General features: G+C 42.3%; 1 protein-coding gene across 2 annotated transcripts in view; it reads left to right on the top strand.

Annotated features, from left to right (window-relative positions):
* The window catches only part of dock1 (dedicator of cytokinesis 1), a 744,225-nt gene that overhangs the window by 214,629 nt on the left and 502,292 nt on the right, over positions 1 to 27,304 (top strand). For both annotated transcript variants that reach the window (XM_068052738.1, XM_068052739.1), the window contains exons 21-22: positions 2,387 to 2,487; positions 12,391 to 12,525. In XM_068052738.1, the coding sequence (XP_067908839.1) occupies positions 2,387 to 2,487; positions 12,391 to 12,525 (236 nt within the window). The remainder of the gene's footprint in view (positions 1 to 2,386; positions 2,488 to 12,390; positions 12,526 to 27,304) is intronic.

The raw sequence follows: 27,304 nt of genomic DNA, 5'->3' as shown, positions 1-27,304 counted from the left end.
ACAACTGAGTGGCTTGCTTGGCCATTTCAGAGGGCAGTTAAGTGTCAACTATTGCTGTGGGTCTGGAGTCACTTGTAGGCCAGACCTGGTGAGGATATTAGTGAATCAGAAGGGTTTTTATGACAATCAATGTTAGTTTCATGGCACCATTACTGAGACAAGCTTTCAATTCTAAAAAAATTCTAAAGGGGATGCAGGAGCAGAGGGTCCTGGGTGTATATGTGCATAAGTCATTGAAGGTGATAGGACAGGTTGAGAGAGCAGTTAATAAAGCATACAGTATCCTGGGTTTTATTAATCCGGGCACAGAGTACAAGAGCAAGGAAGTTATGTTGAACTTGTATAAGACACTTGTTCGGCCTCAGCTGGAGTATTGTGTCCAGTTCTGGGCGCCACACTTGAGGAAAGATGTGAGGGCATTGGAGAGAGTGCAGAAAAGATCCACAAGAATGGTTCCAGGGATGGGGAACTTCAGTTACGAAGATAGATTGGTGAAGTTAGGACTGTTTTATTTGGAGAGGAGAAGGCAGAGAGGTGATTTGATAGAGGTATTCAAAATCATGAGGGCTCTGGACAGAGTAGATGGGGAGAAACTGTTCACACTCGTGAAAGGATCAAGCATGAGAGGGCACAGATTTAAAGTAATGGGTAAGTGAAGCAAAAGTGACATGAGGAAAAACATTTTCACGCAGCGAGTGGTTAACGTCTGAATGCACTGCCTGAGACTGTTGTGGAGGCAGGTTCAATTGAAGCATTCAGAAGAGAATTAGACTGTTGTATGAAAAGGAAGAATGTACAGGGCTATGGGGAGGAGGCGGGGGAATGGCACTAAGTGAATTACTCTTTCGGAGAGCCAGTGCGGAAATAGTGGACCGAATGGCAGCCTCCTGCGCTGTAATAATTCTGTGATAATTGAATTTATTAGTTGAATTTGAATTCCACCAGCTGACGTGGTAGGATTTGAACCCATGTACCCAGGGCATTAGGCTGGGCTTCTAAATGGAACCTGTCTCATACCCAATTCATTGGCACTTTTCTAGGATACAGTGTAGATTTTGAAATTTAATTCTCCTGCTAGTACCTGTCATGAACAAGTGTAGGATTTTGAACAAACAGGGTGCATCGCAGAGATGATTTGCAAATGCTTAATTTGAATTAAGGCAACAAGACCTAATTCTATCCTATTTGAATCAATTGACAGATTTTTGTGTTGGGTGTTTTTAAAAGTTCATTTACATCAGTACTTTCTGTATTACATTTTACATTTTTATTATAAGTGATACTGTAAACTTTATCTTAATCAAAAATTATGTGAATTACTCAGCCTCCATTTTAAAGACAATCAATAAACTTGCCATGAAAAAGGCATTTAAAATTTGTCCCCTAGCTTGCCTTAAATCAGTTTTGAACAATAGTCAATAGGTATGGCCAGAAGCTGAAGACAAAACAGTATAGCAGTTGTGCTGATGGTCCTGATGCATACTATATGTACTTAGACAGCAGGATCTGACTTCAGCTGACAGAATCAAGGCTTTTGGTAAAACTCCATTGACTGAGGGGAAAAACAGTTCTTTCTCCTGTTTTGTATTTTTTATTATTGGTAGATCCTCCTGATTGGCTGTTCATGATTGGTTGTTTTTCCTAAGTTCTTAGGGTGGTTTCCCTAACTCTTCAGTATGATTTGCTACTGTTTTACTTTTGATGAAGAAAGTGTTGCAGCTGGAAAAAGGAGGAGAGGATTTGGGAGCATGCTTAGAGATTCGGGGAGCAGAAATGGCTTGCAGGGTTTAAAAAAAATTGGTCGCAAAAAAGGGGGCTCGGGTCACGTCTGGAAGATGGCTGAGAGGGTCGGGGAGCAGAAGTCAAAGGAAGGCAGTGGTGAAGAAAAAAACATTGTTAGTACTAAATTCAGCTGGTGTTCCTTTCCTAACCCTCTGAACCCCTGTACACCTTTTTCCTGCTATAAGATGTTCCTTAAATATACCTCTTTAACAAAGCTTTTGGTCCCTTGACCTATGTGGCTCAGTGTCAAATTTTGTTTGTTAAACCCATGTGAAGTACCATGAGACGTTTTGCTAGTTAAAGATGCTATATATATATGCAAGTTGTTATATATAGCTATTTACTGTAGTTTTTTGTTTTGCATTTATTTTAAGGAGAAGAATCATTTGTCAATCTTTGTTAAGAAAACAATGTTGAAAATATGGTAAAATTAATGTAAGATCAATTGCAGTATTTGGTGCTATAAATTTATCATTGTATTTATTCAGTGCAGTGCAATCTGCCAAAGATGGCATGTTAAACATTTAAATACAGACTTGTTCAAGCATTGGTCCCAATGAGTGACAGCTATTTGTTTCAACCCTTTTTTCTTTCCAAAACACAGGTATTTATTATTGGACTGATTGCTGATAGAAAATTCCAGCATTTTAATCCTGTTCTTGAAACCTATATCAAAAAGCACTTTAGCGCAACCTTGGCTTACACGTGAGTGTTTCAAGAAACCTGTTGTTTGAAATCTGCATTAAGTTTAATACTTTCTGATTAGTTTGCTTATTTATGCCATGAACTAGTGTTTGTATCAAGATTTATTTAATGTGTTATTCCTCTTCCCCCAGTGAGGGGTATCCACAATAGGTGCATGTCATCTTTGTTTGATGCTTAACAAAAGGGTTTGTTGATTCACTTGAAGCTATTCTGCTGAACACTGAATACTTGGAAGTCTATCCTTGTGACTGGGGTTCCCCAGCTCAATTTCTGACAATGCAGTGGCACCTTAATGTAAATCTTCCAGCTGGTGTAATTGGCTGTATTGGTGAGGACCACACTGGCTAATGGAGGTCTGAAAATTGAATGAGTAGCTCTTCCCCTGTGATTTCCTAGCATTGGAGAATTGTTAGCATTGAAGTCTCTCATACAAAAGCACTCATTTATGCATGAGGCACATTGCTGTTACCTGCCTTTACTCAACCAGTCATGTCTATGGACTAAGGAAGAGCAACTTGAATGCATAAGAGATCTGACTTCACCATCTGTGATTCACGGGGAAAGCAGTTATAAAGGATATGTTGCATTATTGAGCTGAACCTTCAGATGAGATCACTAATGGATGGCTTTGTCAATGGTGTGAAGATGACCACATCCTTGAATTTTTTTGTAACTAGTTGTGCCAAATCAGTCAATCTGCCATGCACAAATGCATACTGGAGGATATGGATATCTCGTTTGGCATAGTACAACACAGCTTTCACTCCCCTCAGTGAAAGCTGTCAGCCACAAAAGACAGCATTGCTTATATTCTGTTTGACAATTTTTCCTAAAGTACAGGGCATTATAGATGTCAAGAATGTGACCGCCTGAACCCCTATCATCATCACATTTGGAATACTGCGTACAGTTCTGGTCGCCACATTATCAAAAGGATGTGGATGCTTTGGAGAGGGTGCAGAGGAGGTTCACCAGGATGTTGCCTGGTATGGAGGGCGCTAGCTATGAAGAGAGGTTGAGCAGATTAGGATTATTTTCATTAGAAAGACGGAGGTTGAGGGGGGACCTGATTGAGGTGTACAAAATCATGAGAGGTATAGACAGGGTGGATAGCAAGAGGCTTTTTCCCAGAGTGGGGGTTTCAATTACTAGAGGACACGAGTTCAAAGTGAAAGGGGAAAAGTTTAGGGGGGATATGCGTGGAAAGTTCTTTACGCAGAGGGTTGTGGGCACCTGGAACGCATTGCCAGCGGAGGTGGTAGATGCGGGCACGATGGAGTCTTTTAAGATGTATCTAGACAGATACATGAATGGGCAGGAAGAAAAGAGATACAGAACCTTAGAAAATAGGCGACATGTTTAGAGAGAGGATCTGGATCGGCGCAGGCTTGGAGGGCCGAAGGGCCTGTTCCTGTGCTGTAATTATCTTTGTTCTTTGTTCTTTGTTCTATCACATGGTCTTGATGGAAGTTCTCATTCCTGGCCTCTGCAACTGACTGAGATTTCAAGCTGACTGTTTGGAAATCTTCACTGCCCTCACCAATTGTTTCTCTTAATTTTTGTTTTTTAATTTATCGAGTGCTCCATGCTGCAACTCACTAACTGAACTCTCTGGAGTTGATATATTTGTATTAGTGTTTACTACTGTTGGATTGAGTATTCTAAGTTGCTGTGAGGTGCTGGCAAGACCTCTGGGTCAGCTGTTCCTGGACAGCAATAGAAGTAGAACAGAACTGTCTTAGAATGCTTTCCGTTATACACCCTTTCAGATAGAGTTTACTTGGAAAATTATTGTGTGATATCTTTCAGGGGGAAGAGAGTAATAAACAAAGGATGGCATGATAACAATGGTTTAGTTTATCTTCTGTAGCTTTGTAGAGGTTCCTGTAGTTTGTTTCACTTGCTCTGCACCTTTCATCCAAGTGTGTCTTAATGTCCCTCAGCTTCAAGGGGAGTAAAGCTTTTTGGTTGAAGTGCCAACATCTTCAAATTGAATTATTCTACTTCTTTGTTTTCTGCCCTCCATTGTGCAAGAAGTGATACTCAATCTGACAGTTATTCAAACTCCCTTTTAAGTACAAATGGCATTCCTTTAAGAGCTGCTACTTCATTGGAAATCCTGCTGCTCAGATTGTTAGATTCATGCTCCTTCATTCTTCACCTTTCCCTTCATGACCTTTGCCATCCATGAGGACAAGAGCAGCAATGTTGTGGGAACGTCAGTGTTTTCCTGTTCCTGTTCCAAGTCACATGCCATTTTGACTTGGACACATATCCTCCTGGCTTGATCTGGAGACTCTTAAACATTGGAGTATTTATGAAAGTTACAATTACTTATAAAGATTTTGGAAGACCATAATCCTTTTGTTTATTCGTTCGGGCGATGTGGGCATCGCTGTGGCTATGCCAGCATTTATTGCCCATCCCTAATACAACATAACATAAGAACATAAGAAATAGGAGCAGGAGTAGGCCTTTCGCCCCTCAAGCCTGCTCTGCCATTCAATAAGATCATGGCTGATCTGCCCTAGACCTCAACTCCTCTTTTGTGCCAGCTCCTCATATCCCTCAACTCCCCGATATTTTAAAAATCTATCAACCTCCTCTTTAAATACTTTCAGTTATCTCGCCTCCACACCTCTTTGGGGTAGAGAATTCCGACATTCACTACCCTCTGCGAAGAAATTCCTTCGCATTTCAGTGCTAAATGAGTGTCCCCTTATTCTGTAACTATGTCCCCTAGTTCGAGATTCCTCCACTAGTGGAAACATCTTCTCAACATCTACCCTGTGAAGCCCCATCAGAACCTTCAATAGGATTACCCCTCATTCTTCTAAACTCTAATGAATAAAGGCCTAACCTGTTTAGCTGTTCTTGATTCGTCAATCCCTTCATCCCAGGAATCAGCCTAGTGAATCTCTTTTGAACTGCCTCCAATGCCAGTATATCCTTTCTTAAATACAGGGACCAAAACTGTACGCAGTACTCCAGGTGCGACCTTACCAACAGCCTGTGCAGTTATAACAAGGCTTCCCTATTTTTAAACTCCAACGCCCTAGCAATAAAGGCCAAAATTCCATTTGCCGCCGTAATTACTTGAACCTGCATGCTAACCTTTTGTGTTTCATGCACAAGAACACCCAGATCTCTCTCTGCTGCATTTTTCTGAAGTCTCTCTCCATTTAAATAATAGTCTGCCTTTTGATTCTTCCTACCAAAGTGCATGACCTCACACTTTCCTACATTAAACTCCATCTGCCAAGTTTTTGCCCACTCACTCAACCTATCTATATTCCCTTGCAGATTCCTTATGTCTTCATCATAACATGCCCTCCCACCTATTTTGTATCGTCAGCAAATTTGGATATATTACACTCTGCCCCCTCCTCCAAGTCATTAATATAGTTAGTAAATAATCGAGTCCCTAGGATTGATCCTTGTGGCACTCCACTAGTTATGTCTTTCCAACCTGAAAAGACCTATTAATCCCAACTCTCTGTCTTCTGTGAGTTAACCAATCCTCAATCCATGCTAATACATTACCCCCAATACCGTGAGCTCCTATTTTGTGCAATAACCTTTTATGTAGCACCTTATCAAATGCCTTCTGCAAATCTAAATATACTACATCTACTGGTTCCCCTTTATCAACTCTGCTTGTTATATCCTCGAAGAACTCTAGCAAATTTGTCGAATATGATTTCCCTTTCACAAAACCATGTTGACTCTGTTTGATTGCATTAAACGTTTCTTAATGTCCTGCTATTTCTTCCTTAATAATAAACTCCAGCATTTTCCCAGTGACTGATGTTAGGCTGACTGGCCTATAGTTTCCTGCTTTTTGTCTCCCTCCCTTCTTGAACAGAGGCGTCACATTAGCGGTTTTCCAATCCACTGTGACCCTCCCTGAATCCAGTGAGTACTGGAATATTTCAACCAATGCCTTCACTATCTCTGCAGCCACTTCCTTTAAAACCCTCGGATGCAGGCCATCAGGTCCTGGCGACCTGTCTGCATTTTGTCCCATTAGTTTGTCAAATACTTTGTCCCTCGTGATAGAGACTGTTACAAGATCTTTCCCCCCATTAGCTCTTTGCTTATCTGATATTTATGGGATGTTTATAGTGTACCCCACCATTAAGACTGAGACGATGCAAAATGTTGGTTTGAATTAACTGCCATTTCCCTGTTCCCCCTTATCAATTCTCTAGTCACATCGTCCAAGGGTCCTGCACTCACTTTAGTTATTCTCTTTCTAATACCCATAGAAGTTCTTGCTGTTTGTTTTTATATTTCTTGCCAATTTACTTTCATCAATTTTCTCCCTCTTTATTAACTTTTTAGTCATCCGCTGCTGGTTCCTAAAAAAAAACCTCAATCCCCTGGCCTACCACTAGTTTTTCCCTTGAGAAGGTGGTGGTGAGCTGCCTTCTTGAACTGCTGCAGTCCTTGGGGTGTAGGTACACCAGCAGTGCTGTTAGGAAGGGAGTTCCAGGATTTTTACTCAGCGACAGTGAAGAAACAGTTATATAGATCCAAGTCAGGACGGCGTGGGGCTTGGAGGGCAACTTGCAGGTGGTGGTGTTCCCATGCATCTGCTGCCCTTGTCCTTCGAGCTGGTAGAGGTCGCGGGTTTAGAAGGTGCTGTCGAAGGGGCCCTGGTGAGTTGCTGCAGTGCATGTTGTAGATGGTACACACTGCTGCCACTGTGCGCGTTGGTGGAGGCAGAGAATGTTGAAGGTGGTGGATGGGCTGCCAATCAAGTGGGCTGCTTTGTGCTGGATGGTGTTGAGCTTCTTGAATATGTGGTTGGTCCAGTTCAGTTTCTGGTCAGTGGTGACCCCCAGGATTTTGATAGTGGGGAATTCAAAGAAGGTAATGCCGTTGAACATCAAGGGGAGATGGTTAGATTCTCTCTCATTTGAGATGGTCATTGCCTGGCACTTGTGTGGTGCGAATATGAATTGCCACTTATCAGCCCAAGCCTGGATATTGTCCAGTTCTTGCTGCATATGAACACAGCTGCTTCAGTATCTGAGGAGTCACGAATGGTGCTGAACATTGTGCAGTCATCAGCGAACATCCCAAACTTCTGACCTCATGATGGAGCGTTAGGGTTATTGCTGCTGCTTCGTCAATATTATAACTCATACTGATGGAATTAAATTCCCTCTTTTCTGCTCAGTGTTACAAGCCTAAGTGTCATGAATTCAGGCTGTTATGAAACCAGTAGGCGAGACTACAACCGAAAACCTCCCATCTTTTAGTCTAAAATTAAATGTCTCCCTGAGAAGGCGCAAATGGATGCCTGGCATGAGAAATTGAAATGCTACACCATTGCAGCAAATGTGTTATTACATAGTATATACAGCACAGAAACAGGCCATTCGGCACAACAGATCCATGGCAGTGTCTATGCTCCATACAAACTTCCTCCCACACTTCTTCATCTAACCCTAACAACATATCCTTCTATTCCTATTTTCTTCATGTGCTTGCACATATCTAGCTTCTCCTCAAATGCATCTCTGCTCATCACCTCAAATACTTCTTGTGGTAGCAAGTTCTACATTCTGACCACTCGCTGGGTAAAGAAGTTCTTCCTTAGTTCCCAGTTGATTTATTAGTGACTATCTTGTATTAAACAGTAGTGGTAGTGTGGGTCATGGTATTAATCAGGAGATTAGAGAAGCATGTAACATGGGTAATACAGTAATCATGGGTGATTTCAATTTTCATATAGACTGGGTAAGCCTAATGAGCACTAATGCTGTGGAAGACGAGTTTCTGGAGTGTGTTAAGGATGATTTTCTAGAGCAGTATGTTGAGGAACAGACTGGAGAACTGGCTATTTTAGATCTAGCATTATGTAATGAGAAAGGGTTTGTTAATAATCTTGTTGGAAAAGAACCTTAAGGGATGAGTGACCTTAATATGATAGAATTTTACATTATGTTTGCAAATTAGATCGTTCAATCTGAAGCCAGGGTGTTAAATTTGAACAAAGGAAATTATGACGGTATGAGGGGCAAATTGGCTGAGGTGGATTGGAAACGTACATTAAAAGGTATGACAGTACATAGGCAGTGGATAGTCTCTAAAGAATTATTTTTAGTTTACAGCAACTATACATTCCTTCAAGGCACAAAAACCCAAAAAGACAAGTCAGTCAATCGTGGTTAACAAAGTTAAGGATTGTATAAGATTAAAAGAAAAGGCCTATAAAGTTGCCAGAAATAGTAGTAAACTTGAGGATTGGGAGAATTTTAGAATACAGCAAAGAAGGACCAAGAAGGGGAGAGTAGAATATGAATGTAAATTAGCAAAAAACATAAAAACTGCCTGTAAAAGCTTCTATAGGTATGTAAAAAGGAAACATTTGGCTAAGACAAACGTGTGTCCATTACAGGCAGGGTCAGGAGAAATTATAACGTGGAATAGAGAAATGGTAGAGAAGCTAAATGATTACTTTGTGTCTAACTTCACTGAGGAAGATGCAAGAAATCTCCCAAAATTAGAGATCCAAGGGATTAGGGAGAAAGAGGAATTGAAGGAAATTAGTAATAAGTAGGAAGGTTGTATTGGAGAAATTAATGGAGCTGAAGGTTGATAAGTCCCTGGGACCTGTGTTACAACCAAGGCAGGAGCAATGCACTGTCAATTCAGTCCCATTCCTCCACAGGTCATAGCATATTATTAAATTCTTCATACGTACTGGAATTAGCTGAATTAAACATTTTATTAACCCCCCAGAATAAAACAGACCAAACCAGGTATCTTTAAACAACAACAAATTAACTATTTATTAATAAACTAAATTTTAAACACTATTGAGATAAACCTATGTCTACAAGACTTTATAACTTCTTATTTCTCTTAACCCTTATGCACACACGTGTACATTCAAAAACCAACGGTTAACCGGTTTCAATAAAATTAGAGTTGTTTCTTGGGAATAAATAAATCACTGGGTTGTAAGTCTTGGTTGGTTACGTTACCGGTTCGGGGAGGTGTCCCAGAGTAGAATAATCAGATGCCACTCAAAGTCTCCAGGCGAATTCAACAAACATGGATGGCATTCAAAGCACTTTGGTTGCAGCAGGCATCACACAGATCTTTCAACAAGGAGTAAAGCACTAGGTCAATTTAGATTTTAAAATTGCTAGTCTTTCAGTTGAAACTTTACTGAGAATTCCAGCAAGCACAAACAGGCAACAGAGAGTCAATCCTGAAGCAAAGACTTCTTAGAGTTTGGAAGTAAAAAAGGAATTTACTACCTCCAACAATACAAATGTTCTTTTCCGGGGTTTTTCTCTACTTAGGCAATACAGAGCCTAAAGATAAATGTAGATTTTTCTGCTAAGAGAGAGATCCTTCCTACATTGTAGAACACGCTTTGCTGATCTCCAGTTCAGACTGGTTCTGGCCAGTCTTTTATACACAGTCAAAATTTAGAATGCAACATGTGACCTCCTCTCTCTCCTCCTGTTGCCTGGGAAACTGGCTTGCTGCTGACACACTGTGCCGAGAGAGACTGAGAGCAACTCTCAGTCTTAAAGATACACTGTTTATAAACCGATTCTTAAATGCACACCGTTTTTAAACAGAGGATAAAAAAAAAACAGTTCCATGAAACCTGATATTCTATATCCTTGAGTGTTGAAAGAGGTAGCTATGGCGATAGTGGATGCATCTTCCAAAATTCTATAGATTCTGGAACAGTTCCTGCAAATTGGAAGATAGCAAATGTCACCCACTATTTAAGAAGGGAGGGAGAGAGAAAACAGGGAACTTACAGACCTGTTAACCTTACATCGGTAGTACGGAAAATGTTTTAGATCTATTTTAAAGGATGTGATAAGTGGTTACTTGGATAATAATGATCTGATTGAGCATAGTCAACATGGATTTATGAATGGGTAATCATGTTTGACGAACCTGTTGGAGCTTTTTGAGGATGTTACTCTCAGAATTGATAAAGGGGAGTCGATGGACGTGGTATACTTGGATTTTAAGAAGGCTTTTGATAAAGCCCCCCATAGGAGTTTGGTTAGCAAAGTTAAAGCACATGGGATAGGAGGCAATATACTAGCATGGATTCAGGATTGGTTAACAGGCAGAAAACAGTAGGAATAAATGGGTCATTCTTGCAATGGCAGGCTGTGACGAGTGGGGTACCACAAGCATCAGTACTAGGGCCCAAGCTGTTCACAATATATATCAATGATTTGGATGTGGGGACCAAATGTAATATTTCCAAGTTCGCGGATGACACAAAACTGGTGGGAATGTGTGTTGTGAGGAAGATGCAAAGTGGCTTTAAGGGGATTTAGGCAGACTTAGTGAGTGGGCAAGAACATGGCAGATGGAATATAATGTGGAAAAATGTGAGGTTATCCACTTTGGTAGGAGGAACAGATGTGCAGAGTGTTTCTTAAATGGTAAGAGATCAGAAAATGCCAATGCACAAAGCCACCTGGGTGTCCTCGTCACTAAGTAACTGAAAGCTAACATGCAGGTGCAGCAAGCAATTTGGGAAGGCTAATGGTATGTTAGGTGTCATTGCAAGAGGATTTGAGTATAGGAGTAGAGAAGTCTTGCTTCAATTGTATAAAATCTTGGTTGGACTGCACCTGGAGTGCTGTGTGCAGTTTTGGTCCCCTTACTTTAGGAAGGATATTATTGCCATAGAGGGAGTGCTACAAAGGTTCACCAGTCTTTTTCCTGGGATGGCGGGACTGTCCTATGAAGAGAGAGTCGGGAACTGGGCCTGTGTTCTCTAGAGTTTCGAAGAATGAAAGGTGATCTCATTGAAACCTACAAATACTGAAAGGGATAGACAAGGTAGATGCAGGTAAGATATTTCCCCTGGTTGGGGACACAATTTCAAAATAAAAAGAGAAGCCACTTAGGGCCGAGATGAGGAGAAATTTCTTTATTTACAGGGTTGTGAATCTTGGGAATTCTCTACCCCAGAGGGCTGTGGAAGCTCAGTTATTGAGTATGTTTAAAGCAGTTATTGACAGATTTCTAAATACTAATGACGTAAAGGGATATGGGGATAGTGTGGGAAAAAGGCATTGAAGTGGATGATCAGCCATAATCATATTGAATAGCAGAGCAGGCTCGATGAGCTGAATGGCCGACTGTTGCTCCTATGTTCCTATTTATGGCCCCTAATTCTAGTCTTGGCTGCAGGTGGAAACATCTTCTCTACATCTACCCTGTCAAACACATTTATAATATTCAAGACCTCCATGAGTTGTCCCTTCAGTTTTACCTTTTCTCGAGAAAGGAGCCCTAGCCTGTTCAGTTTTTCTTGACAGGTATAACCCCTCAGTTCTGGTGTCATTCTAGTAAATCTTTTGCTTACCTTCTCCAGGGCCTCTATATTGACCTGAACCCTGACAGGGTTAAATTGATTCGTTAAAATAAATGGATCTGCTCTCTGCATCAGACTTGAGTGCTTGCTGTTGAAACTGGATATCAAACATTTAAATGTTCCATTCTCCAGCACTAACATTCTTAGCAAAAATTCACAAGAAAATATGAGTGTTGCAACATGTTTGGATTTAGATTGTAGGGAGTACTTTTGCTTGAAAAAGATGCCCTAAAGCTGAGGGGCACTGAGTTTCAAGTCCACTGTGAAATGATGGAGAGAAAATTGCATTGGACCTGTCTTGCAAATCTCTTGGTTACCAACCTGGCAGAGGGTCACCATCTACAACAGGAGATGCATGTCATAGGAGGCTAGCAACAGTAGAAAATTGGTTTTGAAAAAAGGTTTGGTGGGAACAGTCTGCAGTCAGGCTTCTTGCAGATAGTGAAATGTTTGGTTTAATTCTCTCAAACAACACAATGTGTATAAATGATGCATTGAACTATGTCTTAATTTTTCATCAGGAAACTTACCACTGTATTGAAAAACTATGTGGACAATTCTGAGAAGCCTAATGTGACAGACCAACTCTTCAAAGCAATGAAATCCTTGGACTATGTCTTCAAGTTCATTGTTCGTTCAAGAATACTCTTTAATCAGTAAGTATTAAGTTTGTTGTACTGATTTTATTCTTGCTCATGTACTCATGAACCATAGAAAAAGTTTCAAAATATATTTTGAGATGTTGTTGACTAATTACATTTTCTGAACTGAAAAGTCTCTTAAGCTACCCAGTTTTACTCGAGTTAACTCTTAGGCCTCTGCATTTGTGCCCAGATTATGTGGCTTAAAAAATCATACAGTTGCAGGCATAAATGAGCTACATAAGTTCAATATGCCAAATTGCATCGATCTTTTTATGTTTCTCCATCAAATCTTCTGTACAAATGAATCTCTGCCCGTAAAACTGGCCATGCCCCCAACTCTCAAATGTGAATATCCTCTAGTTGCACTTGTTCGGGGGTCTCAACATTACGTTTAGATTTTCAGGCACAGTATTTTTCTGTTTTTTTTAATTGCAATTTATTTTGATTGTTGTAAAAAAAACATCCTCATGGAAACCTGTGTATTTTTCTTTCAATGCATTTTTACGGAAAAGTACAAGTTACATTAAAAATTTAAAAGCTTTCTCGATTGCATGTTATTAAAAGTGCTGTGCCCGATACGCATGAGAACAGAAGGAATAGGAGGAGGTCGTACTGCTTCTCAAGCCTGTTCCATCATTCTATAAGATCATGACTGATCTGATCTTGGCCTCAACTCCACTTTTCATGCCTCTTCCCCATAGTCCTTGACTCCCCTCTAGTTCAAAAATCTGTCTGTCTCAGCCTTGCATATATTCAATGACTCAGTCTCCACTGCTCTTTGAGATAGAGAATTCCAAAGATTTATTACCCTCTGAGAAGAAATTCCTCCTCATCTCTGCGACCCGTTATTCTGAAACTATGCCTCCTAGTTATAGATTCTCCCACAAGGGGAAAGATCCTCTCAGCATCCACCCTGTCAAGTCCCCTCAATTCCTTATGTTTCAATAAGATCACCTCTCATTCTTCTGAACTCCAATGAATATAGGCTCAACCTGCTTGACGTTTTCTTATGACAACCCCTTCATACCAGGAATCAACCTACTGAACTTAGGATTGATGGTTAAATGAGTTGAAACTTTAAAATTTAAGACACCGAAGAAATATACTGGTGCTGCTTCAGTGTTTTCTTGATTGATTATGCTCATTTATATCCACTTTAGTTTGAGTATATATCTCATGATATTGAAAGGATACTTGGGTGTAACTTGACATCAGAAAAATGGGCACAACTTCGGGTGCAATTTCCAGGTGTACCCAAGGAGGAAATCCCAGGCAGCACAGTTTAAAAAAAAAAATGAAGCTGTTGCATTGGCTGGTCACCCTGGGCCAATTACATTTCACATTGATGGACAAAGGCTTATCATTTTATCCAGCATCAATAAAACAACATTGGTAGGAATTTCTACTTCGAAATTTTGTCAGATTGCATGCTCATCATCCAGTCCTGGATGCGCTGCATTTTCCTCCACTTCAATTTTGGGCAGTCCAAAGCCATTGTCTTCAGCCCCCATTACAACCTTCATTCCCTTGCATTGATTCCATCCCCCTCATTGGCAACTGCCTCAGGCTGACACAGACTGTTCGCAACCTTGATTTTTTTAAATTTGATCTCAAGTCAAGCTTTCGACCCCATATTCTCCTCTTCGCAAAGATCGCCTGCTTTGATCTGTGTAACATTGCCTGACTCCACCCCTCCCTCAGATTGCTGAAACCATCTCTGCTTTTATTACAAAAGCAATCTCCAGGGAGGAGATTGCAGAGCCTTTGTCCTTGATCTTTATGTCGTCATTGTCGACAGGAATAGTGCCGGAAGACTGGAGGATAGCAAATGTTGTCCCCTTGTTCAAGAAGGGGAGTAGAGACAGCCCTGGTAATTATAGACCTGTGAGCCTTACTTCGGTTGTGGGTAAAATGTTGGAAAAGGTTATAAGAGACAGGATTTATAATCATCTTGAAAAGAATAAGTTCATTAGCGGTAGTCAGCACGGTTTTGTGAAGGATAGGTCGTGCCTCACAAACCTTATTGAGTTTTTCGAGAAGATGACCAAACAGGTGGATGAAGGTAAAGCAGTGGATGTGGTGTATATGGATTTCAGTAAGGCGTTTGATAAGGTTCCCCACGGTAGGCTATTGCAGAAAATATGGAAGTGTGGGGTTGAAGGTGATTTAGAGCTTTGGATCAGAAATTGGCTAGCTGAAGGAAGACAGAGGGTGGTGGTTGATGGCAAATGTTCATCCTGGAGTTTAGTTACTAGTGGTGTACCGCAAGGATCTGTTTTGGGGCCACTGCTGTTTGTCATTTTTATAAATGACCTGGAAGAGGGTGTAGAAGGGTGGGTTAGTAAATTTGCGGATGACATGAAGGTCGGTGGAGTTGTGGATAGTGCCGAAGGATGGTGTAGGGTACAGAGGGACATAGATAGGCTGCAGAACTGGGCTGAGAGATGGCAAATGGAGTTTAATGCGGAAAAGTGTGAGGTGATTCACTTTGGAAGGAGTAACAGGAATGCAGAGTACTGGGCTAATGGAAAGATTCTTGGTAGTGTAGATGAACAGAGAGATCTTGGTGTCCAGGTACATAAATCCCTGAAAGTTGCTACCCAGGTTAATAGTGTTGTTAAGAAGGCATATGGTGTGTTAGCTTTTATTAGCAGGGGGATCGAGTTTCGGAGCCACGAGGTCATGCTGCAGCTGTACAAAACTCTGGTGAGACCGAACCTGGAGTATTGCGTGCAGTTCTGGTCACCGCATTATAGGAAGGATGTGGAAGCTTTGGAAAGGGTGCAGAGGAGATTTACTAGGATGTTGCCTGGTATGGAGGGAAGGTCTTACGAGGAAAGGCTGAGGGACTTGAGGTTGTTTTCGTTGGAGAGAAGGAGGAGGAGAGGTGACTTAATAGAGACATATAAGATAATCAGAGGGTTAGATAGGGTGAATAGTGAGAGTCTTTTTCCTCGGATGGTGATGTCAAGCACGAGGGGACATAGCTTTAAGTTGAGGGGTGATAGATATAGGACAGATGTTAGAGGTAGTTTCTTTACTCAGAGAGTAGTAGGGGCGTGGAACGCCCTGCCTGCAACAGTAGCAGGCTCGCCAACTTTAAGGGCATTTAAGAGGTCATTGGATAGACATATGGATGAAAATGGAATAGTGCAGGTCAGATGGTTTCACAGGTCGGCGCAACATCGAGGGCCAAGGGCCTGTACTGCGCTGTAATGTTCTAATTCATTATACTGTGGACACTGGAAATTTGAAATAAACACAGAAAATGTTGGAAATACTTAGCAGGTCTGGCACCATCTGTGGAGAGAGAAACAGAGTTAATGTTTCCGGTCGATGTCCTTTCATCAGAACCCTTTATCAGAATGCTTTTATTCCCACTGGACTTAACTTTTTCAGTGCACTCCTGGACAGCCTCCCCCCTTGCATGTTTCATGAACTTCAGCTCACCCATCAAAGCGTTGTGCTTCCAAACCTACATTGGCTGAGGTGGCTTTGCTCCTCCACATCTCTGTAACCTTGTACGACTTTCCGATACTCTGCGATCCTTCAACTCAGGCGTTTTGTGCATACCCTGCCTCCATGTGGATCCTAGACTTCAGCTGTCTAGGCCATAAGCTCTGGAATTCTCTCTCTAAACCCCTCTGTCTTTTCTCTTTTAAGACCATCCTGAAAGTTTACCTCCTTCATCAAGCTTTTAGTCATCTATTCTGATATCTTCGGCTCTTTTTAAATATTTGTCTTATTACATTCCTGTGAAGTGCCTTGGGCATTTTCCTATGTTACAGGTGCTATATAGAGGTAACTTGTTGCTACTTGAGATCGATTAGAAAAAATAAAATTAGATCAATTGTTATTGATTTGAAAATTGTTTCAGCATACTATTTATATGGTCTTGTTCATATTTTCTGTTTTTCAACCCCTCTCACTCCCTCCCGGAAACACAGTACTACTGATATCAGTAAGTTAAACATAGGCCTTTCGTATTAAGCTGTTGGGTTAGAGCTGAGTAGACAATTCAGTCCATCGTTCTTTATCTATCTAAAAAGACCCTCAAGTCCCCCGATTTGAGCCATCCAATTGTTTACAGCAGACCAGCACGATTAACTTGTATAATTTAAAAGGGACGACAAGAAATTTGCACGGCTACAGGGAAAGGGAAGGGGAGTGAGAATAGCTGAATTATTCTTGCAGAGAGCTGATATGGATTCAATGAGCCGAATGGCATCCTTCTATGCTGTAACCATTCTATGATTCTTTAAATGATTCCAGTGTTTTAACTTCTACTCTATCTGGAAGTCCATTCCAAGTTTTGATCATTGTTTGTATGAAGAAAAATTTCTTGTTACCAGTTTCAAACTCACCTTTTGTTAGAACCAATGTCCTAATCTAGTAATTTAAAATTACTTTATGCACTTAACTTTTCTGCATTATTCCTTATCTTATATGGCGGGCAGCCATAAAGACAGGGCTAAAATGTGGCGAGTCGAAGAGACTTAGTAGTTGGCAGGAAAAAAGACGGAGGCGCAAGGGGAGAGCCAACTGTGCAACACCCCCGACAAACAAATTTCTCTGCAGCACCTGTGGAAGATCCTGTCACTCTAGAATTGGCCTTTATAGCCACTCCAGGCGCTGCTTCACAAACCACTGACCACCTCCAGGCGCGTATCCATTGTCTCTCGAGATAAGGAGGCCCAAAAGAATATTTATCTTTATAAATTCAACTTTTGGGTATCTATATTCTAGAATGAAAAGCCCAAATTCTCCTCATAAGCTTTGACATCTAACGCGAGGGATTCGCCTCGTGGCTTTTCTAAGGTATCTGTTGTGGCTTTTCTCAGGTGTCATCTTCACCTCAGTGGTAGCACTCTCATCTCTGAGTCAGATGATCGTGAGCTCAAATTCCTTTCCAGAGATGTGAGCACATAATCCAGGCTAACAGCTCAATGCAGTACCAAGGGAGTACTGCACTGTCGAAGGTGTTGTCTTTCAGATAAGACTTAAGAACAGGAGAGTAGGCCATTAAGCTCCTCGAAACTGATCCGCAATTCAATAAGATGGTGGATGATCTGCAACCCAGCTCTATATACATGCCTTTGCCCCATATCCCTTAATAACTTCGGCTAACAATCTCAGATTTAAATCTATCAATTGATCTAGCATCAATTGCCGTTTGTGGAAGACAGTTCCAAACTTCTGCCACCCTTTGCATGTAGAAGTTTTTACTAATTTCACTCCTTAAGGGTCTGGCTCTATTTTTTTAGACTATTCCCCCTAGTCCTAGACTCCCCAACCAGCAGAAATAGTTTCTCTCTATGCTATCCTATCTGTTCCCTTTAATATCTTGAAAATATCGATCAAATTCCAGGGAGTAAATTCTAGTTTGTGTAATCTCTCCTTGACAACCCTGGTTTGTGTAATCTGTCCTTGATAAAGCTAGTTTGTGTAATCCCTCATTGATAAATTGTCCTCTCAAATTAACTTAAAAATCCCCAGGGCATGATTTGAAGACGACCAAGAGAGTTCTCTTTAGTCCTGGCCAATATTTAACCCTGCACCAACATTACTAAACCAGATTATGTGGTCATAATCACATTGCTGTTTGTGGGAGCTTGCTGTGCACAATTTTGGCTGCTGCATGTTCTACATTACAACAGTGACCACGCCTCTTAAGTACTTAATTTTCTGTTAAAAACGTTTTGGGATGTCCCGAGGTTGTGAAGGCACTAAAATACAAGTTAGCTCTTCCTTTCTCCCTTTCCCCTCCCCCTCTTTCTCCTTTTCTCTTTCTTTCTTTTTCTCTCTCTTTCTTTCTTTCTTTCTGTCTCTCTCATTCTTTCTCTTTCTCTCTTGCTCTCTCTCTTTGTCTTTCTCTTTCTTTCTCTCGCTCTGTTTCTTTCTCTCATGCTCTCTCTAATTCGCATGCTCTCCCTCATTTTCTCTCGTGCTCTCTCTGTTTCACTCATTCTTTTATCGCTCGCTTTCTCTCCCTCTCTTTTTCTGTTTCTCTTTCTTTCTCTCGCTCCCTCGCATTCTCCCTCTCCTTCTGTCTCTCCCTCTTTCACACTCTCTCTCATCTTTCCTGGCTTAGAATCATAGAAAGTTTAAGGCACAGAAAAAGGCCACTTGGCCCATTCTGTCTGTGCCTGCCAAAAAACGATCCACCTATTCTAATCCCACCTTCCAGCATTTGGTCCGTAGCCCTGCAGCTAATGGCACTTGAGGTGCATATCCAGACTCCTTTTGAATCAGTTGAGGGTCTCTGCCTCAACTACCCTTTTGGGCAGTGAGTTCCAGACCATCACCACCCTTTTGGTGAAAAAGATTTTCCTAATCTCCCTCTAATTTTTCTACCAATCACTTTAAATCTATGCCCCCTCGTCACTGACCTCTCTGCTAAGGTGAATAGGCCCTTCACCTCCAGTCTATCAAGGCCCCTCAAAATTTTGTACATTTCAATCAGATCTCCCTTCCGCGTTCTCTGTTCCACGGCGAACAGCCTCAGCCTATCCAATCTTTCCTCATAGCTACATTTTTCCAGTCCTGGCAACATCTTCGTAAATCTCCTCTGTACCCTCTCTGGTGCAGTTACATCCTTTCTGTAATGAGATGACCAGAACTGCACACAGTACTCAAATTGTGGCCTAACCAATGAGTTATACAGTTCTAGCATAACCTCCCTGCTCCTATATTCTATTCCTCGGCTAATAAAGGAAAGGATTCCATATGCCTTCTTAGCCACCTTACTGACCTGTCCTGCTACCTTCAGGGATCTGTGGACATTCACTCCAAGGTCTCTCACTTCTTCCACACTTCTCAGTATTTTCCCATTAATTGTGCATTCCTTTGCCTTTTTGACCTCCCCAAATGCATCACCTGATATCTTCCTGCAGCCCCCTTGCTATCTACCACACGGCCAATCTTTGTGTTGTCCACAAACCTCTTGATTGTGCCCCCTACATTTACATCCAAATCTTTAATATCCATCACAAAAAGTAGGGGACCCAGTACTGAGCCCTGCGGAACACCACTGGAAACAGCCCTCCAGCCGCTAAAACAGCCGTCAGTAGTTACCCTTTGTTTCCTGCCACTGAGCCAATTTTGTATCCACCTTGCTGCATTTCCCTGGATCTCATAGGATTTAATTTTTTAAATTAAACAGTCTAAATCAGGGGACACAATCAGTGACCAACTCAAGCAAATGGACCGCTGGATGGAGCACTAGCTAGAACGGTACTCCAGGGAAAATGTTGTCACTGAGACCGCCCTCAATGCAGCCCAGTCTCTGCCTGTCATGGATGAACTGGATGAACAGCCAACAAAATCAGAACTCAGTGATGCCATTGATTCTCTAGCCATTGGAAAAGCCCCTGGGAAGGACAGCATTACCCCTGAAATAATCAAGAGTGCCAAGCCTCCTACAATCTCAGCACTCTATGAACTGCTTTGCCTGTGCTGGGCTGAGGGAGCAGTACCACAGGACATGCGCGATGCCAATATCATCACCCTCTATAAGAAAAAGGGTGACCGCGGTGACTGCAACAACTACTGTGGAATCTCCCTGCCTCAGCATAGTGGGGAAATTCTTCGCTCGAGTCACTTTAAACAGGCTCCAGAAGCTGGCTGAGCGTGTCTACCCTGAGGCACAGTGTGGCTTTCAAGCAGAGAGATCCATCATTGACATGCTGTTCTCCCTTCGCCAGCTACAGGAGAAATGCCGAGAACAACAGATGCCCCTCTACATTGCTTTCATTGATCTCACCAAAACCTTTGACCTCGTCAGCAGACGTGGTCTCTTCAGACTACTAGCAAAGATCGAATGTCCACCAAATCTACTAAGTATCATCACCTCATTCCATGACAATATGAAAGGCACAACTCAACAGAGCGGCGCTTCATCAGACCCCTTTCCTATCCTGAGTGGTGTGAAACAGGGCTGTGTTCTCGCACCTATACTGTTTGTGATCTTCTCTCTGCTGCTCTCACATGCGTTCAAGTCTTCAGAAGAAGAAATTTTCCTCCACACAAGATCAGATGGCAGGTTGTTCAACCTTGCCCATCTTGGAGCGAAGACCAAAGTACGGAAAGTCCTCATCAGGGAACTCCTCTTTGCTGATGATGCTGCATTAACATCCCACACTAAAGAGTGTCTGCAGAGACTCATCGACAGGATTGCGGCTGTCTGCAATGGATTTGGCCTAACCATCAGCCTCAAGAAAACGAACATCATGGGACAGGACGTTAGAAATGCTCCATCCAACAATATCGGCGACCACGCTCTGGAAGTGGTTCAAGAGTTCACCTACCTAGGCTCAACTATCACCAGTAACCTGTCTCTAGATGCAGAAATCAACAAGCGCATGGGAAAGGCTTCCACTGCTATGTCCAGACTGGCCAAGAGAGTGTGGGAAAATGGCACACTGACACGGAACACAAAAGTGCGAGTGTATCAAGCCTGTGTCCTCAGTACCTTGCTCTATGGCAGTGAGGCCTGGACAACGTATGTCAGCTAAGAGCGACGTCTCAATTCATTCCATCTTCGCTGTCTCCGGAGAATCCTTGGCATCAGGTGGCAGGACCGTATCTCCAACACAGAAGTCTTTGAGGCGGCCAACATCCCCAGCCTATACACCCTACTGAGCCAGCGGCGCTTGAGATGGCTTGGGCATGTGAGCCACCTGGAAGATGGCAAGATCCCCAAGGACACATTGTACAGCGAGCTCGCCACTGGTATCAGACCCACCGGCTGTCCATGTCTCCGCTTTAAAGACGTCTGCAAACGCGACATGAAGTCCTGTGACATTGATCACAAGTCGTGGGAGTCAGTTTCCAGTGATTGCCAGAGCTGGTGGACAGCCATAAAGGTGGGGCTAAAGTGTGGCGAGTCGAAGAGACTTAGCAGTTGGCAGGTAAAAAGACAGAAGCGCAAGGCAAGAGCCAACTGTGTAACAGCCCCGGCAACCAATTTTATCTGCAGCGCCTGTGGAAGAGTCTGTCGCTCTAGAATTGGACTTTCTTGCCACTACAGGCGCTGCTTCACAAACCACTGACCACCTCCAGGCGCTTACCCATTGTCTCTCGAGACAAGGAGGCCAAAGAAGAACCAATTTTGTATCCACCTTGCTGCATTTCCCTGAATCTCCTGGGATTTAATTTTTTTAACCAGTCTGCCATGTGGGACCTTGTCAAACGCCTTGCTGAAATCCATGTGGACCACATCCACTGCACTACCCTCATCTATCTTCCTTGTTGCTTCAAGTTAGTCAGACAAGATCTTCCCATAACAAATCCAAGCTGACTATCCTTGATTAACCTTTGCCTTTCTAAGTGACAGTTTATCCTGTCTCTCAGAATAGATTCCAGTAATTTGCCCACTACTGAGGTTAGACTGACTGGCCTGCAATTATTCAGTCTATCCTTCACCCCTTTTTTTAAACAGAGGTACAGCGTTAGCAATTCTCCAATCCTCTGGCAGCACACCTGTATCCAGTGAGGACTGGAAAATGATGGTCAAACCCTCGGCTATTTCCTCTCTTGCTTTTAATAGCCTAGTATACATTTCAACTGGCCCTGGTGATTTATCAACTTTCAAGGATGCTAATCCCATTAATACTTCTCTCCCTATGTTTATCACATCCAATACTTCACACTCTTTCTCATTAACTACAATATCTGCATCGTCCCCCTCTTTTGTGAAGACAGATACAGTATTCGTTAAGAAGGATACCAGTATCTTCCAATCCTACACATAGATTATCTTTTTGGTCTTTTATGGGCCCTAATCTCTCCTTAGTGATCCTCTTATTCTTAATGTATTGATAAAAAATCTTTGGGTTTACGTTGATTTTGCTTGCCAATATTCTTCCATGCCCTCTCTTTGCTTTCTTAATTTCCTTTTTGATTCCACCCCTCCGCTTTCCATGCTCCTCTTGGCTTTCTGTAGTATTGAGTTCTCGGTGTCGGACAAAAGCTTTATCTTTCTGCCTTATGTTACCCTGTAGGCTCCTTGACATCCATGGGGCTCTAGATTTGGCCCCCTCACCCTTTTTCTTTGTAGGAACATGTTTACCCTGAACCTCTTGAATCTCCCCTTTGAATGCCTCCCATTGTTCTGACACTGATTTGCTTCAAGTAGCTGTTTCCAGCTGTTTCACTAAATCATTCCTCAGTTTAGTAAAATTGGCCTTGCCCCAATTGAGAACTCTAACTCCCGTTCTATCTGTCCTTGTCCATAGTTATGTTAAAACTGACTGAATTATGATCACTGCCACCAAAGTGCTCTCCCACTGCCAATCCTTCCACCTGCCCATCTTCATTTCCTAAAACTAAGTCTAAAACTGCCCCCTCTCTTGTTGGACTTGCTAATACTGGGCAAAAAGGTTCTCCCGAATGCAGCTCAAGAATTCTGCTCCCTCAATTCCTTTCACACTAAAACTATCCCAGTTAATATTGGGGTAAATAAAACCCACTACTATTACTGCCCTATTGTTCTTGCACTTCTCAGAGATTTGCCTACATATCTGCTCTTCTATCTATAGTACACTATATGTACTATAGATGGGGGTCTATTGTACACTCTCAGCAGTGTGATTGCTCCTTTTTTGTTCCTAAGCTCAATACATATGGCCTCATTTGATGAACCTTCCAACATATCATCCCTCCTCACAGATGTAATTGTTTCCGTGACCAAAATTGCCATTCCCCCTCCTTTCTTACCCCCCTCCCTATCGCATCTGAAAACCCTGTAACCAGGAACGTTGAGCTGCCATTTCTGTCCCTCCTTAAGCCATGTTTCTGTAATAGCTATGATATCCTACTGCCACGTGTTTATCTGTGCCCTCAGCTCATCTGCTTTATTTGCTATATTCCTTGCATTGAAATAGATACCCTTGAGCGCTGCCAGACTTTTTTATTTTCTAACCATAGTTCCCTCTGCTTTCCATTTTAATTTCTGATTTTGTCGCAGCTGAGTCTACACTCAGGACCCCATCCCTCTGGCAAACTAGTTTAAACCCTCCCCAACAGCACTAGCAAAAGGTCCTGCAAGGAACTCAGTCTATTTATAAATGTCTCGTTTGTGTCTTAGTGCCCAGAACTGGAAACAATATTTAAGATGTGGACTCACCAAAGCAGAATATAGTTTGGCCATGACTTCCTCTGACTTATGCACTGCAAAATTCAGATGCATACTGCCTGTTGTTTGGGCCTGACGGGTGGCCAGAGAGGTCCAAAGTGGTGTCCGCGGCACATGCACACACTTCTGATGCATGTTATGCCAGATGTTATGTTGGTGAGACTGTTAAAAGTCCACCAGATGTATGCAGAGTGTTCAGATTATGACATCAATCTGCGTGGAACGCTGATTTAATGCCAGTGCTGCCATTTTGGAGTTCAACAGCTCACACCCTGTTTTATTCACGCATGTCATTGACACGAGTTCAGCAGCAGGAAGGTCCCTCCAGCATTATTTAAAGGGATTATCAACTACTTTTAAGGTAGTTGCTGAATGATTTCTACTGGCTGTTACTATGATTTTGCAAGTGTTTGGTGCTTTCTAGAGCTCATTAATGTTTCTAAAGCCTATAGAGAGTGGTGCGGTAGGTGCTGAATGGCATGGTCCTCACTTCAAGGCTTCTGCACAAACCAGTTGCTCCCAGACATAGTGCAGTAGTACGCATTCTCCTTAGATTCAGCATGACTGGGAGAATTGGCAGAGGTGGCACAGAGCAGGGCCACCTCTGGCCCTGTTTAGAGGGGGGTGGGGAGAGCACTCAGCAGGAGGCCAAATGTGTTTAGGGAGCAATTCTGCTACCAGAACCTCAGCGAGAAACTATGTGCCAGACATTTGAGCATCAGTAAGAACTTTCTCACGAATAATCTGTCACCTGCTCAGAGACAGGAAGCAACGGGTCATGGCTGATCGGTGTTTTTATGACTGGAAGGCTGTTTTCAGTGGGGTTCTGCAGGGTTCAGTACGAGGTCCATTGTTTTTCATTGCAAATATCAATGATTTGTGATTTAGGAATGTAGGGAGTATGATTCAGAAGTTTGCCGATGATATTACAAAAAATTGACCGTGTGGTTGACAATGCAGAAGAAAGCTGTGGACTGCAGGAAGTTATCAATGGACTAGTCAGGTGTGCGGAGCAATGGCAAATGGAGTTCAGTCTGGAGAAGTGTGAGATATTGCATTTGGGGCAGGCTAACCAGGCAAGGAAATACAAAATAAATGGCAGGATACTGAGAAGTATAGAGGTACAGAGCGACCTTGGAGTGCTTGTCCATCGATTCCTGAAGGTGAAAGGATAGGTAGAGACATACGGGATAGTTGCCTTTATTAACCAAGGCATAGAATATAAGAACAGAGAGGTTATTTTGGAACTGTATAAAATACTGGTTAGACCACAGCTGGAGTACTGCTCGCAGTTCTGGTCACTGCGCTATTCGAAAGATATGATAGCACTGGAGAGGATACAGAGGAGATTTCCAAGGATGTTGCCTAGACTGAAGTTTAGTTATGAGGAAAGAATGTATAGGCTAGGGTTTGTTTCTTTGGAACAGAGGAGGCAGAGGGGAGACCTAATGAAGTGTATAAAGTTATGAGGGAATCTAGATAGAATGGATAGGAAGGCCCTATTCCCCTTGGTTGAGAGATCCATAATCAGGGGACACAGAGTTAGTGTAAGAAGTAGGAGCTTTTGAGGGGAAATTATTTCACCTAGAGGGTGGTGGGGATCTGGAACTCACTGCTTGAAAGGGTGGTAGAGGCAGAAACCCTCATAATGTTTCAGAAGTGCTTGGATCTGCATTTGAAGTGCTGTATGCTACAAGCCTACTGACCAAAAGCTGGAAAGTGGGGTTAGACTGGATGGCTCCTTGTTAGTTGGTATGGACACAATTGGCCAAATGGCCTCTTTCATTGCTGTAAATTTCTATTCTTGTTCTGCAGGTAATATTGTCAGTTGGTGTTGAATTAAGGAGAACATTGTGCTGTGGGTCCAAAGAGCTGGATTAAGACTACTCAAACTGATTCCACATGGAATTGTCCCTTCCTGAATCCATGTTGGCTACTGTTCTAAATTATAATTGCATAGATAATCCTCAATTTCTAATAATAGTACCATTATTTTACTCAGAATTGAATTAAGATTTAATTATTCTCCCTCATAATAACAATCATAATAGCAATAACAAACAGTCAGGGGGAGATAGTGGAGCAGATATGCAGGCAAATCTCAGAGAAGTGTAAAAATAATAGGGTAATAATAGTAGGGGATTTCAAGTTCCCCAATGTCAACTGGGATAGTCTTAGTGCAAAAGGCTTAAAGGGGGCAGAATTCTTAAAATGCATACAGGAGAGCTTTTGAGCCAGCACATTAAAAGTCCTACAAGAGAAGGGGCAGTTCTGGATCTAATCCTGGGGAATGAAGCCGGACAAGTGGTAGCATTGTCAGTGGGGGAGCATTTCGGGGATAGTGACCATAACTCTGCAAGACTTAAGGTAGTTATGGAAAAGGACAAAGCTGGACCAGAAATAAAAGTACTGAATTGGGGGAAGGCCGATTTCAATATGATAAAACAGGATCTGGCCAAAGTGGACTGGGAGCAGCTACTTGTAGGAAAGTCTACATTAGACCAGTGGGGGTCATTCAAAGAGGAAATAATGAGAGTTCAGGGCCAATATGTTCCCGTTAAGGTGAAGGGTAGGACCAACAAGTCCAGGGAACCCTGGATGTCAAGGGATATAAAGGATTGGATAAGGAAAAAAAGGAGGCTTATGGCAGATTCAGAGGGCTGAAAACAGTGGAGGCACTAGAAGAGTATAGAAAGTGTAGGGGGTACTTAAAAAAGTAATTAGGAGAGCGAAGAGGGGACATGAAAAAACACTGAAGGGCCAGATAAAAGAAAATCCCAAGGTGTTTTTTAAGTATATTAAGAACAAGAGGATAACCAGGGAAAGAGTAGGGCCCATTAGACGCCAAGGTGGCAATCTGTGTGTGGAGCCGGAAGACATCGGTGAGGTTTTAAATGACTACTTTTCATCTGTGTTCACTATGGAGAAGGACAATGTAGCTGATTAGAGAGGAGGATTGTGATATATTTGAACATATTAGCATTGAAAGGGAGGAAGTATTAGCTGTTTTAGCGGGCTTAAAAGTGGATAAATCCCCAGGCCCAGATGAGATGTATCCTAGGCTGTTATGTGAGGCAAGGGAGGAGATAGCAGGGGCTCTGACACAAATTGTCAAATCCTCTCTGGCCACAGGAGAGGTACCAGAGGACTGGAGGACAGCGAATGAGGTACCATTTTTCAAGAAGGGTAGCTGGGATAAACCAGGTAATTACAGGCCGGTGAGTCTAACATCAGTGGTAGGGAAACTATTGGAAAATATTCTGAGGGACAGGATTAATCTCCACTTGGAGAGGCAGTGATTAATCAGGGATAGTCAGCATGGCTTTGTCAGGGGGAGATCGTGTCTAACTAACTTGATTGAATTTTTCGAGGAGGTGACTAGATGAGGGTAAAGCAGTTGATGTAATCTACATGGACTTCAGTAAGGCTTTTGATAAGGTCCTGCATAAGAAGGTAAGAGCCCATGGATCCAGGGCAATTTGGCAAATTGGATCCAAAATTGGCTCAGTGGCAGGAGGCAGAGGGTGATGGTTGAGGGTTGTTTTTGCAAGTGGAAGCCTGTGACCAGTGGTGTACCGCAGGGATTGGTGCTGGGACCCTTGTTGTTTGTAGTGTACATTAATGATTTAGACGTGAATATAGGAGGTATGATCAATA

This window comes from Heterodontus francisci, chromosome 20 (assembly GCF_036365525.1).
Source record: "Heterodontus francisci isolate sHetFra1 chromosome 20, sHetFra1.hap1, whole genome shotgun sequence".
NCBI classification, from domain to species: Eukaryota; Metazoa; Chordata; class Chondrichthyes; order Heterodontiformes; family Heterodontidae; genus Heterodontus; species Heterodontus francisci.
This window is presented reverse-complemented; position numbering and strand designations above follow the sequence as displayed.